A 17,819-nucleotide genomic window follows, 5' to 3' on the forward strand; every position below is an offset into this window, starting at 1 on the left:
CATTAATGCTGCTGGACCAAACGCTGCAGAGCTACTGCTATAGGCCTTGTGTTCGATCACAACTCCTTTGGCTCGTCCAGTGCTTCCAGAGGTGAAAATAATATATAAGCGATATTCTCTGGGCTCGCTCGGCCAAGGAACTGGCTGGAGTCGCAGCGCGGAAGGTTAGTAATAAATGCCTTGTCAATAGGCACAACATGTCTCGCAAACTCAAAGAAGCGCTCCTCATATTGGGGAGAGCAGAGAACTATCTTGGCATCAGTCTCCTGTAGAATTTCTCCATGTCGCGAAGTTGGGTGTGATGGATCTAATGGAACAAACGCCCCACCAGCCATAAGCACTCCCATAATAGCCACAACTGTCCAAGCAGATTTGTCGAGGCATATCGGAACTAGGGTTTCTGGCCCAACGCCGATGTTGATCAGATACAGGGCAAGCTGTGAAGCATGGGTTTGAAGGCCACGGTAGGTGAGCTCCAAATTGGGATCGCAAACTGCAGCAGCATCTGGTTGGGAATTAGCTTTTTTGATAAACACATCATGGATGCATTCGTTAACCAAAATGGGTTGCCGACGGTTCCACCAAGCGATTGTTTCCTTATCTGATGGGCTGACAACTTCAATATCATTAATTTTAATGTTTGTGCCCTTCAATGTTTCGACAATCTGCTGCATGACTGAACCAAACTGATCCAGAACCCGCTGCACTTGCCAGCTATTAATGACGTTTTCTTTGTGGTACACCGTAGTGTTCACATAGTTGTCTCCAATGGTGCATTCGAGTACAAGAGGGTATGTGAAGAAGTTCTGAACATCGTCTGTTTCCTGGAAATGCCAGAGGGATTCATGAGCGTCCTCATGAGAAGTTTGCACAACCAACAGATTCTGGAAGTCACACCCTGCTGCGGTATCGCCATCGAGTCTTTTGATGCGCTGTAAGCCGACATGTTGATGCGGCACCACTTCCGCACTAGCCTGTTGCACCTTTTGCAAGTAGCTGGCGAGTGTACCCTTTCGATCGATTTGGATTCTCGTCGGCACGGTGGTGAGCGTTGGACCAACGACATCGGCGATACCTGGAACATTGATATTCCGCCCCGTCAAAGTTTCCCCAAAACAGACATCATCCACGCCGGTGTGATCGCTGATAACCAACGCCCAAGCCGCTCTGACAATACTTGGAATTGTCACATCACCGGGTCGTTGGGTGGGAATTTCTGTGCGGCTAGAAATAGTTCTTGTTGCGGAGTATTGCTCGGTGAGTGAACGAGGAACTTGAGGGAAGCTAACAGAAGAAATTCCAGCGAGATTTGATCTCCAAAACTCATCGGAAGCAACAAGATCTGCGTTTGTCAAGTATTGGATGAATCGTGCGTATGATGTTTGTAGTGGAGGAGAGGTTTTCTCGAAGTATGCATTTTCCACCCTTTTCAACATCACCGGGAAACTCCATCCATCATAAAGGGCGTGGCTGATGGATAAAACAAAGTAGTGGGAGCCGGAGCTTTTGTCGTCGATAAGCACAAAGTCCGCCAATCGTCCGCCATTATACGATGGAAGTTGAGCAACCTTTTCGCCAACGGCCTTTAGACTAGAAACAGTGGTCCAGTCTATCGTCTCCTCCTTAAGGACGACCTGGAGGAAGTTTGATGATGCTGTGTGAACGATGCGTGTCCGTAGCATATCCAGCTCGTTTACAACAGTTTGCCAGGCAGCTTTGAACTTGTGTATATCAACCGTGGCGCTCAGTCGGAACACGTTTTGCGCGACATAGGCACCAGGTTGCTTGATAGCGAGAGTAATAAATCCTTCTTGAAGCGAGCTTGCAGGATAAATATCATGGATTTCGCTCTCGGGCACACAGCAAAGCTCAGATACCTCCTTTTTAACCTGTGGAATGGATTCAGATAACAGGCAAAAAGGTTTCAGTTCGGCTTCGGCGTCCGCTTTCAGGGCTCCACATGTACGAGCCATATCTGTCAAGATTGGATATTTGAAAATGTTGCCAAACGTGAGTGAAATACCCTGCGCGCGTGCTGCTCCTGCAAGTTGCATGGCGGCTAGAGAGTCCCCACCAAGCCTGAAAAAGCTATCCCCAGTGGACACGGACCCCGATGGGAGAGCAAGAGCTTTCTCCCACATCTTCTGGAGCTTTCTTTCCATCCCCGATGTTGCAGCAGGTTTATTCATTGCCCCACTCAACCTAAATAGCCGAATGGTCTCCTTAGACAGATCCTGGACCATGTTTCGGAGGCGAGCGCGATCGAGCTTGCCGGATGAAGTCCAGGGAAGTTTGGACACCGGAATAAAAAGATGTGGGATCATGTATGTGGGGACGGCCGTTCCCAAACCTGTTTCTAGGGACCGTGCCACAGCCCTTATAGTATCATCCATTGGAACAAGTAACTCATCACTTTTCACACCATCAGTTTTGACCAAGGTGTGTTGGTGAGAGCCGGAACCAGAAGTGGTGAAAAACACCGCAAGAGTCTTTTTTGCTCGGTCAGAGGGAACGACCAAATCTACAGCAACTTGTGTTTGTTCCGGAAGATTGGCTTTGCAATGATACTCAATTTCGCCAAGTTCAATTCGTTGCCCGTTGAGTTTGATCTGAGTGTCCTTTCGGGAAATGTAATTGATAGTACCATCAGGGTTATATCGGACAAGGTCACCAGTGCGATACATCCGACTTTGGCGAGTGAACAAACCACGGAAACGGGGTTCAGCAGTAAAGTCAGGCCTGTCAATAAACACCTCAGCAGTCTTCTGTGGATTGTTAAGGTATCCTCGAGCAACTGTGCGACCTTCAACGACGAGTTCTCCTACAGCGCCCACCGGAACTAGGCGATTGTAATTGCTAGGGTCAACAATCCAGCCTCTGCATCCAACCGCGTTTCCTATACTCGATCGGTTTTCGTCTCGAGTAATTCCGTCGGCGTCGACCTTGAGGCTTGCGCAGGCAACGACAGAATTCTCAGTCGGACCATAGGCGTTGATGATTGCTGGGCCTCCCTTCCATTCTTCCATGATCTTTTCTGACATAGCTTCACCGCCAACGGCAATCACTTTCATGGTCGGAATCCGTTCTGGTTTCATTGTGCTTAGGACGGACGGAGTTAGGCAGGTCCAGCTGGCCCGTAACTTCGTTATGGCTCTGGGGAGGTCGTTCATTCGTTCTTCGTCGCTAGGCACGCAGATGCAACCGCCCATTATGAGACCTGTCAGGATTTCCATAATGGAAGCGTCAAATGTATAGGAAGCAAACTGTAAAACTCTAGACGAGCCATTCATCAATAAGGCCTCGCCGTGAGCTAAAGCGCTCGTGCAAATCGCGCCATGTTCAATAACGGTTCCCTTTGGACGACCAGTGGTCCCGGAAGTAAAAATGATATAAGCTGGGTTAGACGGTTGAGGAGCTGTGGCAGGAGGTGTTTGGGAGCGAGGGAGTTTACGAATAGATTTAGGGTCAAGAACAAATGTTGTTTTTGCAACCCTGGATGCTTTTTCGTGATATTTCGGAGAGCAAACGACAAAGTCAGCACCGACATCATTGATAAGCATGCGCAGTCTGCTTTCTGGGTGGGCCGGATCAACATGGACGAACGCGCCTCCAGCTTTAAGTACCGCTATTTGGGCAACTATCGTCCATGCGGATTTCTCGAAACAGAGTGGCACATAAACCTCAGGCCCGACTCCGAAACCGGTGAGGTGAGCCGCCAATCGAGATGAGATTGAATCTAGCTCAGCGTATGTGAAGCTTGCATCCCAGCCTTCGACCGCCATGGTCATCCTAGGCCGAAGCAGGGCTTGCTGTTCAATAAGTTCATGGACACACTTGTTAACGGCTTTTGGAAGTTGACTATTCCAGGAACGGATTTGTTTGCAACTGTGTTCACCCAAGAGGTCAATATCGCCTATCAGTTTGTCGCCTCCGTTTTCGGCAATCAGTTCTCTCAGCAGATGCTCAAAGGTATTGGCAATATTCACCACATGCTGGTCGGAAACTGTGTCAGACCAATAGCCAAATCCAATTACCAGGGAGGAATCGATAAGACTGATATTGATTGAAAGGTTGAATTCGTTGGGATCAGTGGAATTAAGATGTTCAAATGAGATCATTGGACCATCAGAGTCCGTGTTGGAACCTTTCTGGAAGGTGAAAACGGTGTTGAATAAGGAAGCGTCGGATAGGCCAAGTTCATGCTGTACTTCTGTAAGGGAGCAGGTCTGGTAATCCATGCTGCGGATGAAATCTGACTGGAGCTGTTGCAAAGCATCGCCTACTAATGTGCCGCTCGAGAGCGTGAGACGACAAACCATCATATTAATAAACGCACCGACGGCTTCTTGGATCCCGTTTACTGGAACATTTCTCCCAGAAGAAACAACTCCAAAACAAACTTCGTCCGTGCCAATATAGGCCCGGAGAACCAATGCCCAAACAAGTTGAAGCAAGTTTGCAGGTGTCAGCCCTTGCGTTCTGCAGAATTTCTGCAGTTCGGCACCATGGCTGATGGTGAAAACATATTCACCAGGCTGTCTCTTGGCTGAGCGTGAAACATTAGCGAGCGAGGGTAGAAGGCATGGTTCAATCCCAGAAAGATAGTCCTTCCAATATTGTATGCCTTTTTCCCTCGGCGTCTCTTGCAGGTATTGAATAAAGTCGCTGTAGAGCGGTCCGGGTTCAAGGCTTGATGCCGTTTCATAAGCCTTTGTAAGGTCTTCGAGAAGGAGGCCCATGGACGTGCCATCTGAAATCGCGTGACTAATTTCGATCTTGCAAAACAGGCGGCCGTCAAACGTTTCGCAAATCACGAATCTATGAGGCGTCCTCTGCTCGCTGCATTCCAGAGGTTCGATTTTGGCAAACGCCTGTTCTGCGGTCTGCGCTTTGAGGAATATCGTTCTCCCCTGAACCTTCCTTAAAACAATTTGGTCCATGAGATTTTGGCTACTAGTGCTAGGTATGAATATCGTTCTGAGAGAGGAGTGTCGAGCAACAACCGACTGCCATGCTGCCTCCAAACGGCGAGCATCGACTCGGTGGCTTCGTTGGTTGGATTTGACCTCGAATGCAAAATGGAACGCATATTTCTGTGGGTCCTTCTGTTGGCTCATCAAGATGCCCTGCTGCATAGGGGATAGTGGGTATGCATCCTCCACCGCATCAATTGACGGTACAGCAAACTCTGAAAGCTGCTCCTCTAGCTTGGTTTGGGCACCATATACCAATGGAAGCAGAGGGAAACCTTTGAGAGACGGACCTATGGTCTCCCGCCTAGTAAATCTCGCTGCATCGTTAAGGAGGGAGCTACAAGCCGAAGCCCAATTCAAAATACCGTTTCTCCGCTTCATGCGTTTATTGAAACCAAAGGTTACCTTCAGTGTTCCCTCTGTGATGACTGCGGAAATTTCAATCAAGGAGAGACGAGGCACTTCTGCTCCGATGTCAGAAAGGGTGTTGATGGATTGGCCTCCAGCGCCATCAACGGGCTGAAGAATCGCGTCATTGTGTTCATCTTGTTTCATTTGACCAAGGTAATTGAAGCATATTTCCATTGGCCAGTGCTTGTCGAAACGTTGTTTTCCATCGTCTGTTAGGAACCGATACGCGAAATAGGATCGACCTTTCCCGGAGGTGCGGCATCGCGAATCCCTTACCCAGCGAATGGTATCTAAAATAGCATGGGCACCCTCAACGCTTGCATCGGCCGGTAGGCAAATCGGACTCAGTGTTGTGAACCATCCTACAGTAGAAGAGAGATCAAGGTCCATACTCCAGGGTTCTCGTCCATGCCCTTCATTGTAGACTGCTGGAGGCATACTCCTGTCTGGAAATTCTTTGCAAAATGAAAGGAGTAGGGATGCGAGTATAACATCGACAGCCTCGGCCCCAAAACTGTCGCTGCATGCTGCCAGAAGTTTGGTGGTAACATGGGCAGCTAGTTCAATTTCCTCTGTCAAAACATCACCGTACAGGTTGGGTAGGTTTGACATTCCCCAGTAATCAAAGTCAGCAGTTGGCACGTCGAGGGCTGGAAGAACGGTTTCAACAAGTTCCTCCTGGGCCTTTTTCGATTGCAGTTCGCACCAGTTCTGAAATGAAAGCGAACTATGAGGTTTAAGTTGAGAGCCGGATAGAGCATCCTCCAAATCTTGGAGAATGATACTCCAAGACACAACGTCAATGATTAGATGATGAATAGCCAAGGAAATCTGGACTGTTTGGCTAGGGAGATAGAACATGTCGACGGCAAAAAGAGGACCTTTCTCAATGTTGAGGGACTTTTGGCTGATTTCAATCAGCGACTCCAGGTGATGCTGCTGAGCACTTTTGTGGATACGAAAATGGTACGATTTCGAAATCTCACCGCTGATACGTTGACGCCAGATACCATTTTGGTCCTTTTGGAACCGCGCCCGGAGCATTGGATGAATTGTTACCAAGTCATCAAGGGCGCGAGTGATCTTGTCAGATTTCACTGGTGATGTAAAACGCAGTAGGACGCTCTGATTGAACTGTCCCCGAGCTTCGCCGATATAGTCAAAATATAGTTGCTGAATAGGTGATAAATCAAAAGGCTTTCCTTCTTCAAGTTTGCGCGGTTCTTCTGTTTCGAATTTAGTTCTGACATTTGTGCCGCTGGAAATCTTGACCATGCGTGAAAGTTCAGTGATTGATCTGGCCTGCATGATATCCTGGACTGTAACTCCAAGGCCTTGTGAACGGCACCTTGCCATCACTTGCATGGCCGATATGCTATCACCTCCCTGAAAGTGTGTTAGCAACCGAGCAGTAGGGGAAAATGATGTGTGGACGCGTACCAAATGCAAAAATGACGCCTCGGGCTCAACCTCCTCAAGGGGCAGTTTTAGAACGTGGCTCCAGACCCTTCGCAGCTCCTGGACGATGTCTGCCGTTGGGACGGCATTAGTAGTCGGAGTTTTGGCGACTTCCACAGCTTTCTCAAATTTTTTAATCTGCTTAGTGAGCCTGACCCGAGTTGCTAACTCAGCAATTGATTTGGTTTGCATGATGTCCTGCACCGTCACTCCTAGACCATAAGTTCGGCATCTTGCCCATGAGTTGCATAGCGGAAATACTATCGCCTCCCCTAGTGATAGGATTAGTTGACTAATATGTAATGTTCTTGACTGGATTAACTTACCAAGTGCAAAAACGAGGAGCTTTCGAGCTCAACCTCTTCGAAAGGCACCTTAAGCACATGACTGCAAATCCTTCGGAGCTCTTCGGCAATCTCGATTTGAGGCGGTACTCCAATTTCTTTCGCCTCTACTGCTTTCGAGGCTTGATGAACACTATCTTGCTGTTCTTCTAATTGTTCAATGAATCTTATTATTTGCCGGCGATCCAATTTCCCGGACGGCAGAATGGGTACCGTTTTGAAAGAAAGCCACCTTGTCGGGACCATGTATGGCGGAAGGCGCTGGCGTAGCCGTTCTCGAATAGCGGTTACAGTAGAACTCGCATTTTTGGAGGTTATCAAATCGAGTTTGTTGGACGAATCTCCTTTCGCAATGCCTTTCGGGAAGATGGCAGCTGCCAGCTTCTTAGCATGGAGACCACTTGTTGGCACAGTCACGAGACAATTTAAAACGGCCTCATCCGCTCGGAGGTAGTGTTCAACTTCTTCAACTTCAAGTCTCTGCCCTCGCACTTTTGTTTGAGTGTCCTTCCGGCCGATGTATATGATATCCATCGACCCATCGCCATTGTACCTCACAAGATCGCCGGTCTTGTACATTCTCCTGTCCCCTGGGCTTATGCTCTGTGCCCAGCGAGGGTTTCGGATAAATGCGGCCTCTGTCTTTTCGGGATTCTTGAAGTAGCCTCGGGCAACCGTAGGACCTTCCACAAGCAGCTCACCCACCGCTCCAACCGGAACGAGCCTGTCATGGTTCCGTGCATCTACAATCCAGCACCGATCAAGGCGTTGTCCAATGTTCACGGGGCTAGTTTCCACGGTTATCTTGTTATTAACCGTCGCAAGTACGGATACCTCCGTCGGCCCATAGCCATTTATCAGTTCAACTTTATCAGCCCAGGTGGTGACGTGAGAATGGGATAGAGCTTCACCGACGAGCGACACCGTCTTAAGATTTGGAACCTCTTCTGGGGTCAAAAGGTGGATGAACGAGGGAGTAAACTCGGCCCAGTCGATATTCATTTTGTTGATAAACTCCTGAATCTCATTCAACCGAACAAACTCATCTGGCATGCAAACACACGCACCTAGAATAAGAGACGAAAACGTTTCAAGTAAACTAGGGTCAAAGGTAAAGGACGCGAACTGAAGTACGCGACGTCTAGCTCGAATGAACATCACAGGGCCATGTGCCATGGCGCTGGAAGAGAAATTACGATGTTCAACTATTCGGTTCGTCAGCTTTCATCAAAGAAATTATGTAAGATCGAGAAACTTACTCAAAATTCCTTTCGGTTTTCCTGTTGTGCCAGAAGTAAACATCACGTATGCTGGGTTAGTTGACGGCACTGGAGGAAGGCGTTGCTTTGGCGGCGGTAAAGCCTTGACAAACTCCATATCCACAACCAAAACCTGGGGTGAGATAGATTGACAAAGAGACTCGTGTTTTGAGGAGCACAATACAAGGAATGCGCTAAGGTCGGCTGAAATTTCTTGAAGCCGAGATATGGGATGGGTTGGGTCCAGGGGGGCAAATGCGCCGCCGGCTTTCATGACAGCCAGCATCGAAATTACTATGAAAGCTGACTTTTCAAAGCAAAGAGGAACAAAAGTCTCGGGGTCCGCGCCGACTCCCAAGGTGATTAAGTGGTGGGCAAGATTAGTCGAGAGATCATCCAGCTGCTTGAAGGTGAAAGAACCGTCCCAAGCATCTAGAGCCATAGCATTAGGATCTTTTTGGACCTGGTCAAATATCATATCGTGGATACAACGATCATAAAGGGTCGCTCCACTAGAGTTCAACTCTCTAAGAAGTTCAAGGTCCCGGGAGTGCATAAGGTCCATATCACCAACTTTGACTTGTGAATGCTCGCTTGAAGCTAATCGCCCAAGAATGGTTTCTAAATGGCTCAAAACTTGTTCCACTTGCCATGACGGGATAATCTCTGGATCGTAATGCGTATCGATGCGGGCCTCTGACTTACTTATTGTGCAAGACAGATTCAGCGGGTAGGAGAAGAAATTGCTCCCACCCATTCCGGAACCGACCATGTCCCAGAAACCATCTGCGGATTCATCTGCATCCTGGGTAATAGTGAGCAGATTTTGAAATTCACAGGCCACAGCCGCGTCGGATCCCAGCCGTTTAATATTTTGCAGCCCACAAAATTGATAGGGCATAGCCTGCACAAATTGATTTTGGACATCTTTCAAATATTCGGCCACGGTGAGCTCACGGTTTATGCGAATTCTTGACGGTATAGAAGTGAAGGTTGGGCCAATCATGTCTTCAATCCCTGGAACAGGAGCATCTCGTCCTGTGAGCATCTCCCCGAAAATAACATCATCAGAATAAGAGTAGAGCGATACAACCAACGCCCACGCGGCGCGAATTATGGAAGCCACCGTGATTTCCCTATCTAAGAGTGGTGGAATCGGAATAAGTCGTGCAATCTTTTCGCTTGTATTGACTTGGTACTGGGGCCTTGGAAGTCGCGGCCAGGGTGCAGATGTTGGGTCATCTAGTCGGGCCCTCCAAAAGTCATCGGATACCTTTGTGTCAATCGAATTCAAATATTCAATAAATTTGGCAAATGGTGCTTCGACTGCCGTTGCGGATAGATTGGGATTGCCATAACAGGCGGCGACTCGGTCAAGCAGCGTCGGGATACTCCATCCGTCGTATAAAGCATGATGAACTATCCAGACGAACTGCGGTGATTTCGATCCCTCGCCCACGATGATATACCGCGAAAGCGCCCCTCCATCATGTATAGGCAAGTGACGGTCCTCATTTTGAATCTCGTGGATCGTTTTAACGGATTTCCAATCTGCCGGCTCATTGACAACGACTTGAAGAAAGCCTAACTCTTCGGTAAAAACGATGCGGGTGCGTAGGACAGCATCAACGTCGGCAATGGCCTGCCATGCTTTCCGGAATTTATTGATATCAATGTCGGATGCCAAACGGAACACATTTTGAGCAACGTAAGCCCCCGGCTGCTTGCTAGATAGGGCAATCAAGCCGCCTTGGATAGATGTGCAAGGATAGATATCTTGCACAGACTTGCTTTCAACTCCGCAGATACTAGCAACCTCATCGATGAGTGGGACAATGGAGACATCTTTCGGAAGTAGGGCGAATGGTTTTATTGGTTCGCGTTCAGCGGCAGATTGTGGTTCCGAGTTAGCAGCTGGATGAATAGAGCTTTCACAATCGGCAGCCATATCTGACAATTTTGGTTTTTGGAAGATAGCCGCCACAGAAAGCACAAGGCCCTTTGAACGAGCAGCGCTAACAAGCTTCATAGCACCAATGGAATCTCCACCATGGCGGAAGAAGCTGTCATCCGCTCCAATCGCCTCCGCCGGTTTGGATAGAATTGAAGCCCAAAGATCTTGCAGCAGCTTTTCTGTTTGAGTTGCAGGCTCTCTACCACCGCCCATCCCCCCAAGCCTATAAGTAGATGCCTGTTCATCCGACATGGAGAGGGCCAAGTGGGATAAGGCTCGTCGGTCAAGTTTACCTGAAGCAGTGAGCGGCATCTTGGTCACCGGAATGTAGGCACTGGGGACCATATATGTAGGAATTGCCGCAGATAATGCGGATTCAAGGGCTCGTACAATTGACCTGATAGATTCAGTCATAGGAAGAAGAAGGTCATCCGAGTCGGTTGTCGTTGTGGTACTGCTTGTTGACATGCACATGAAGACCGCAAGAGCTTTAATCCCGCCGGAAGTTATCAGGTGGACGGCTGATTGAGTAGAGTCTGGCAAGTTTGTTTTGACATGGTGTTCTATTTCACCAAGCTCAATACGTTGCCCATTTAGCTTCACTTGGGTATCTTTCCTTCCGAGATAAACGATTGATCCGTCGCTGTCGTATCGAACCAAGTCACCCGTTTTGTACATTCTCCTCGTCGACTCCGCACGTCGATTGGGGTCCTTCGCAACCCAAGATGGATTTTCAATAAAAGACTTCGCAGTCTTTTCGGGGTCGTTAAGGTAACCGCGAGACACGATTGGCCCTTCAACAAGCAGTTCACCAACAGCACCTATAGGAACCAGTTTGTTATGGTCCACCGGATCAACTATCCATGAAACACTTCCCGTACTTTTTCCAATGTTAGAAACATCTCCTGACGTCGCAGAGTGAGGGTTATGAGTGCAGTTAATTGAACATTCGGATGGTCCGTATTGGTTATGGATTGGAATTGAACGCCATATATCTTTCACTGCCTTCGTCATGGCTTCACCACCGATTCCAATTTCTTTTATTGACGGAACATCGGCAGGTTGAAGAAATGAAGCCACAGTCGGGGTGAGATCCATAAAAGTTGCATTGAGTTTGTTAATTGCGCCTGCAAGATTGTTGAACCGATCTTCTTCTGAAGGAACACAGACACAACCGCCACGCATAAGGGTTGTAAACATTTCCTCAAGACTGTTGTCAAAAGTGTAGGCAGCGAATTGTAGGACCCGAGTATCTGGTCCAAAGCCCAGAGCAGAACCATGCGCTTCGGCACTCGATACAATTGAACGATGTTCCAAAACAACCCCTTTTGGTTTCCCCGTGCTGCCTGATGTGAAAATGATAAAACAAGGATCGGTCGGTTCTGCAGCTGTGCCGTAAAATTCGTCATACTCTGCAATTTGATCCACCAGATCAGCGTTGACCGCAACGACGTATGAAACCATATCTTCAAACATCGCAGCCCTTTGGGGTGATGCCACTACCATCTGTGCGTCGCAATCCATGACCTTATACTCGAGGGCGTTCTTGGGATGCGTCGCATCTAGAGGCACACACGCACCACCTGCCTTCAACACACCCAGCATAGAAATGACGGTCCACGCAGATTTGTCAAAGCAAATAGGGACAAAAGATCCTGGAACAACGCCCAAGGCTGCAAAATAATTGGCTAGTAGCGTCGAAATCTCATCAAGTTCACGGTAAGTGAATTCGCCATCCCAGGCGCAGATAGCAGGAGCTTCTGGACGAGCTTTCGCCTGCTTACCCACAACCTCGTGTATACATTCGTTAATGCACTGTGGTATCTTGCTGTTCCAAGACCAGATCATTTCGTAATTCTTCGCGCTGACATTATCCAATTCCCCGATGAGTTGTTGGGCGTTGTAGGTAATATTTTCCAGCGACCGAATGAAGTTGTTGGCGATATTTTTTGCTTGTTGGTCGGAAACTGAATCAGTCCAGTAATCCAAGTCGATGGCAACCTGGACATCCGATACTTCGATGTTCAAAGAGACCGGATATTCGGTCGGATCATGTATGGGGCAATGTTCACTGAATTCAATCTCTTGCCGTTTTGCATTTTTCCTTGGTGGAAGACGGCGATAAGAGACACAAGTGTTGAAAAGAGCAACGTCAGAGAGTTTCAAAGAATGTTGAACCTCAGCAAGCGACGTGTGCTTATGCGGTATACTATCCATGTAGTCCTTTTGGACGTCATCTAGAAGTTTGTTAAGAGTGACATTGACAGGCATGTTCACTCGGCATGCTAGCATGTTGATAAAGGGCCCAACGGCGTTATCGATTCCAGGAATCGGCGCATCACGTCCGGAGGACAAGTATCCAAAACATGCTTCTTCAGAGCCAATGTACGATCGCAAAGTTAGCGCCCATGCAGTATTGATAGCATTAGAAAGCGTAAGTCCGTTTGAATCGCAAAAGCTCTGAAGGTCACTTAAGTGCTTATACTCAAGCCTCAAAGTCCGGAGTATCTTCTCAGCGGTCATACCATCGTTCAGCACAGGGAAATGACATGGCTCCACGCCTTTCAAGTAAGAACTCCAGAAAGAAATCCCTGCTGCAATCGGCTGCGTCTGGAGATAGCCTATAAAGGCACTGTAAGGTGTTGCAGGCTCAGTTGCGAGTTTCCCAGCATATGCCAATTCGAGGTCACGGAAGATGATCGAGATTGACATGCCGTCCATGATAGCATGGCTAAGTTCAATTCGACAGAAGACTTTTCCATTTGATGTTTGGCAAACTGTGAATCGGTGAGGTGGTTTGCTGACTTTATAATCAAATGACTCTTGTTTCTGCAAAGTATGAAGCACGTCGTTCTCGCTCTTACACTGTAGTCGGATCAGCTCAGCGCTAACTGATTTGAGGACCACTTGATTATAAAGCCCGTCGGAAGTTAACCCTTCTATAAACACTGTGCGGAGAGCCGGATGGTGTGCTACCACCTTTAACCAAGCCGATGCGAGCCGATCAGCGTCCACTCTGTCACGGTCTTGTGGTTTCACTTCAAAGGTTCCATGAACTGAGTAAAATGCCCCGTCTTTTGTTTTGCTAAGAAGCAACCCTTGTTGCATTGGCGAGCACGGACAGACATCCTCGACTTGATCAAAACTGGATATGCCGATTTGGGGTAATTTCTCCGTGATCATGGAGTCGAGATTATCGTATGTTAATGGCAACAGCGGGAAATCGCTCAATGTGATTTTAGGGGCCATTGCAACAAATTGCTCGGCAATAAGCTGTAAATTACGTTGACACTGAGAAACCCATTGCCGGATAGCAGATTGGTGCCTCATATGTCGGTTGAATGTGAAAGCAAATCGCAGCTTTCCACAAGCGATGACGGCGGAAATTTCGAAGAGACCGAACCGGGGTGTGGTCTTGTCATAGTCGGCTGACCCTCCAGCCTCTCTAGCCTCACCGGCCATCTCATCGACAGGTTGAAGAAGGGCATCCTTCCGCTCCAATTGCTGGTACTGCCCTAAATAATTGAATGACACCTCCATTGGAGCATGATGGCGGAACTTGTCTTTGCCGCCTTCAGTATGGAATCGACTCGCGAAATACGGCCGGCCATTACCAGGTACACGGCGACGTATATCTTTGACACGCATTACGGTATCCACGATATTATCTGAGGCTAAAGTAGGAACAAAGACGGGGTACACGGTTGTAAACCAGCCGACGGTACGGGAGATATCAATCGAGTCGTCCCAAGGCTCACGTCCATGACCCTCGTTGTAGATGGCAGGCACAACACGATCATGAAACGTGTCAGCGAATGAATGAATGAGCGCAGCAAGGAGGATATCCAAAGATTCAGTGCGCAGGACGTCGTGGCAGTCCGTAAGAAGCGTTGAGGTAGTCGGAGCGTCGATCTCAAATCCCTCACAAGCAGAATCACCGTAAGTGTTCAATCGAGGGTCAATATTCCAGTACGCAAAGTTGCCGCTGGGAATATCTTCAGTCGATATGACCTTCGACAAATCGAGATCCTGACAATGATCTATTTGCAATTTGCTCCATGTTTGAAACGGAATGGATTTCGAAGCCAAGGAAGGGCTTTGGGGGTCCAAAAGAAGCTCCTCCAAGTCTTCCAGAATCACTCGCCAAGAAACCAAGTCAATGACCAAATGATGGCCAATCACCGACAGGAGTTGCTCTTTCCCATCGATATCAAAAAGGTCCGCAGTGAACAGAGGCCCATTCTCAGCGTTTATTGAACGCTGGCTGTCACCAACCATTGACTCTGCTTGATCCCTTGATCGACACTGGTGAATACGAAGTTGATAGGAGGAGGCTACGTCGCAAGTAATGCGCTGTTTCCAATTTCCATCCGCGGTTTGGCTGAATCGGGCACGCAACATTGAATGACGATCAACGATGGCGTGAACTGCCTGACGAAGGGTCTCTTCCGTTGTCGGTTTGGCAAGCCTCAAGAAGAAGCTCTGGTTAAAATGCCCCTGGTCCTCCCGGCGGACTTGAAAATGATATTGTTGGATGGGAGTTAGATCAAATAGCTGTTCGACCTCTTCCTGATAGTCAACTGTCTGGATGTTGGTTCTTGCAAGGACGGCAAGGTCACGAATTGACTTGCTCCTTAGAACCTCCTGGACGGTGAATCCAAGACCGGCCTTTTTGCATTGGCCCATGCATGTCATTGCTGTAATCGAATCTCCACCTAAGCTGAGGAAGCTCTGGCTTAAACCTACTCGGTTGATAGGGAGATTGAGAACACGGCTCCATACCATTCTCAGCTTGCCTTCCACCTCATTGGCGGGTTCTTCAGAGTCATCGCCAGCATTTTCAGCGGGCGCGACCTGGAGATAGAACTCGTCATCAATTTCATCAACCCATTTGGATACCGCCTTACGATCCAATTTCCGTGACGACAACATGGGGAGCATTTCAACACAAAGCCAAATGCTAGGAACCATGTATGAAGGTAAGTTTGCGGTTAGACGTTGCCGTATTGCTTCGACTGGGGTGTGTCTGACGTCTCTCGCCACTAGTCCAAGTAGTTTCGGGTCTGATGGGACTTTGGAAACTAAATGATCTGCAAGGGTAAATATGGACACAATGTGGCCCTTGCAGCGACCGTTTTTGGGAAACAAAACGAGACCATGGTTGACGTTTGGATCAGCAGCGACATGATGCTCGATTTCGCCAAGTTCGATACGTTGGCCGTGGAATTTTATTTGGGTGTCTTTTCTTCCCACATAGTCGAAGGAACCTTCAGGGGAATTATAGCGAACAAGGTCGCCAGTTTTGTAGAATCGTCTACATTCCCCGTTGTTTTGTTTGGCCCAGATGGGTCGGTTGATGAACGCGTCGCTGGTCTTTTCAGGGTTTGCGAGATATTCCCTTGCAAGACTAGGCCCTTCTAGAAGCAATTCGCCCGTGCAACCGGGCGGCAAGAGCTGGTGATGATCGTCAGGGTTCACGACCCAGCAATGCAAACCGGTTGGAAAGCCGATATCTTTCGGATCGGTTGCAGCCGTCACGTGTGAATTTGTGACTGCTGATACCGAGGATTCGGTTGGGCCGTAGCCATTGATCAGGGTGATCTGCGACCAGATATCGACATGTGATTGCGACATGGCCTCTCCCGCTAAAACAAGGACCTTTAAACCGGGAACTTGCGCTGGCTCGACAAAATTTACAAAAGATGGAGTCAGAACTGCAAGATTCACTTGCATCTCATTTATCGCGCCAACAATGTCGTTCATTCGCGCCTCCTCGCTCGGTATACACACTGTCCCACCGACCAGCAGCGGAGTGACCATCTCCACAAGACTAGCATCGAAGGTATGCGCAGCGAACTGAAGCGAGCGAGACTCTTCGCTAATGGAAAGTGCGGGGGCGTGGGCTTTCGCTCCAGAAACATAAGCCGCATGTTCGACCACGGTGCCCTAAACTCAATGTTAGTTCTGTGGTCGAAACTCGCCCAAAGGGTTATTAGAAGATACCTTTGGTTCCCCAGTCGAGCCTGAGGTGAAAATCAGGTAGGCCGCATTACCAGGCCTACATCGCGGCACATAATTGTCCTGTGTTGGCAGAGACGCGAGATTATCGATCAGCTCTTGATCGACAGAGATTATCTTCTCGGTCGTCTCTAACAGGCGGCCGGCATGATGTGTGGAACTCAAAAGAATTTTTGCTTCAAGTTTGTGAATTAGCGATTGGAGGCGTGGAATTGGGTGCGCAGGATCGAGCGGGACGAAGGCGCCACCAGCCTTCAATATCGCGAAAGTTGCAACAGCGTACCATTTCTGCGCCTGTTAGGTCTTTGGAGAATTGAGAACCTAGTGATCTACGAAAACTCACCGATTTATCGAAGCAGCATGGAACGCGAACCTCCGGCCCGACACCCATCTCAACCAAATGGTTGGCCAATCGCGATGTCACTCGATCGAATTCGGCATAAGTAAAACTGCCGTCCCAGGCACAAATAGCTTCTGAGTCCGCTCGGCGAACCGCTTGCGCTTGGAAAACTTCGTGGATGCACTTTTCCACCTTCTCCAGTGGTTTATTATTCCACTTTAAGATCCTTTTCATATGCCGATCAGTGAACCAGTCGATATTTTCGATTCGAACCTGAGGAGAACAAAACATGATGTTGAGGACCCTATCGAACGTGCTCGCAACATCTAGGGCTTGGTCCATGGTCATGTCGGAACTCCACCATTCCATGAACATGCTAATCGTGCCGTTTAATTGCTTGGCGAGAATGCGGATCCGGCACTGCAATGGTTAGATTTGAGCGTCTTAGCCAGGCGTTTGGCAGTAAACTTACTTCTTCTGGGAGAATCGCATTGAATGGCCGTGAGTTAACCGATGCATCGCTCGAAGCTCCTACGTTAGACGTCCGAAACACCAACATCGTATTGAAGGGCTGGTGCTCAGAAGATCTCGCAAATGGCGCATGACCATGATATGGGAGGCATTGGGAGTACTCACCTTGGGCGAGCTCAATCAGCTCGCCTAGAGTTGCGTCGCCGTTTAGCTGCAACCGCGCGATTGGCACACCAAAGAGCCCTTTTGTCGCGTTGACCTCACTGTGTATTGCTCCAGAACCAATCTCCTGGTATCCAAAGCAGACGTCCTCCGAGTCAGTATAACACCGGAGTACCAGTGCCCATACAGCACGCAAAACGGTGGGCAGTGCGGCACCCCCAGAGACGGCAAGGTCCTGAAGCTTCTGCGACTCCCTTAAATTCATCCTAACTGTCATGGGACGCTTGGTGCGTTGATGGGATTTCGCGCCGAGTCGAGGGAATTGACACGGAGTCAATCCGGCCAGATGGTTTTGCCAATGCTTCGCCGCATTGTGAGCTAAACCCGCATTCGTCGCCATCTTTTCAAGTTCTTCGAGGTATATTCGTC

The 17,819-nt window shown here is 48.7% G+C and overlaps 1 protein-coding gene across 1 annotated transcript; it reads right to left on the minus strand.

Moving 5' to 3' along the window:
* Window positions 1–56: 56 nt before the first annotated feature.
* Window positions 57–17,790, minus strand: UREG_04677 (uncharacterized protein; the record flags this gene model as incomplete). Its single annotated transcript, XM_002545114.1, has 7 exons — window positions 57–6,770; window positions 6,825–6,980; window positions 7,169–8,391; window positions 8,446–16,345; window positions 16,403–16,705; window positions 16,761–17,177; window positions 17,230–17,790. 7 exons carry the CDS (start codon window positions 17,788–17,790, stop codon window positions 57–59), a joined length of 17,274 nt encoding a protein of 5,757 aa, XP_002545160.1.
* Between the last annotated feature and the right edge of the window lie 29 nt (window positions 17,791–17,819).

This window comes from Uncinocarpus reesii, genomic scaffold (assembly GCF_000003515.1).
Source record: "Uncinocarpus reesii 1704 scaffold_2 genomic scaffold, whole genome shotgun sequence".
NCBI classification, from domain to species: domain Eukaryota; kingdom Fungi; phylum Ascomycota; class Eurotiomycetes; order Onygenales; family Onygenaceae; genus Uncinocarpus; species Uncinocarpus reesii.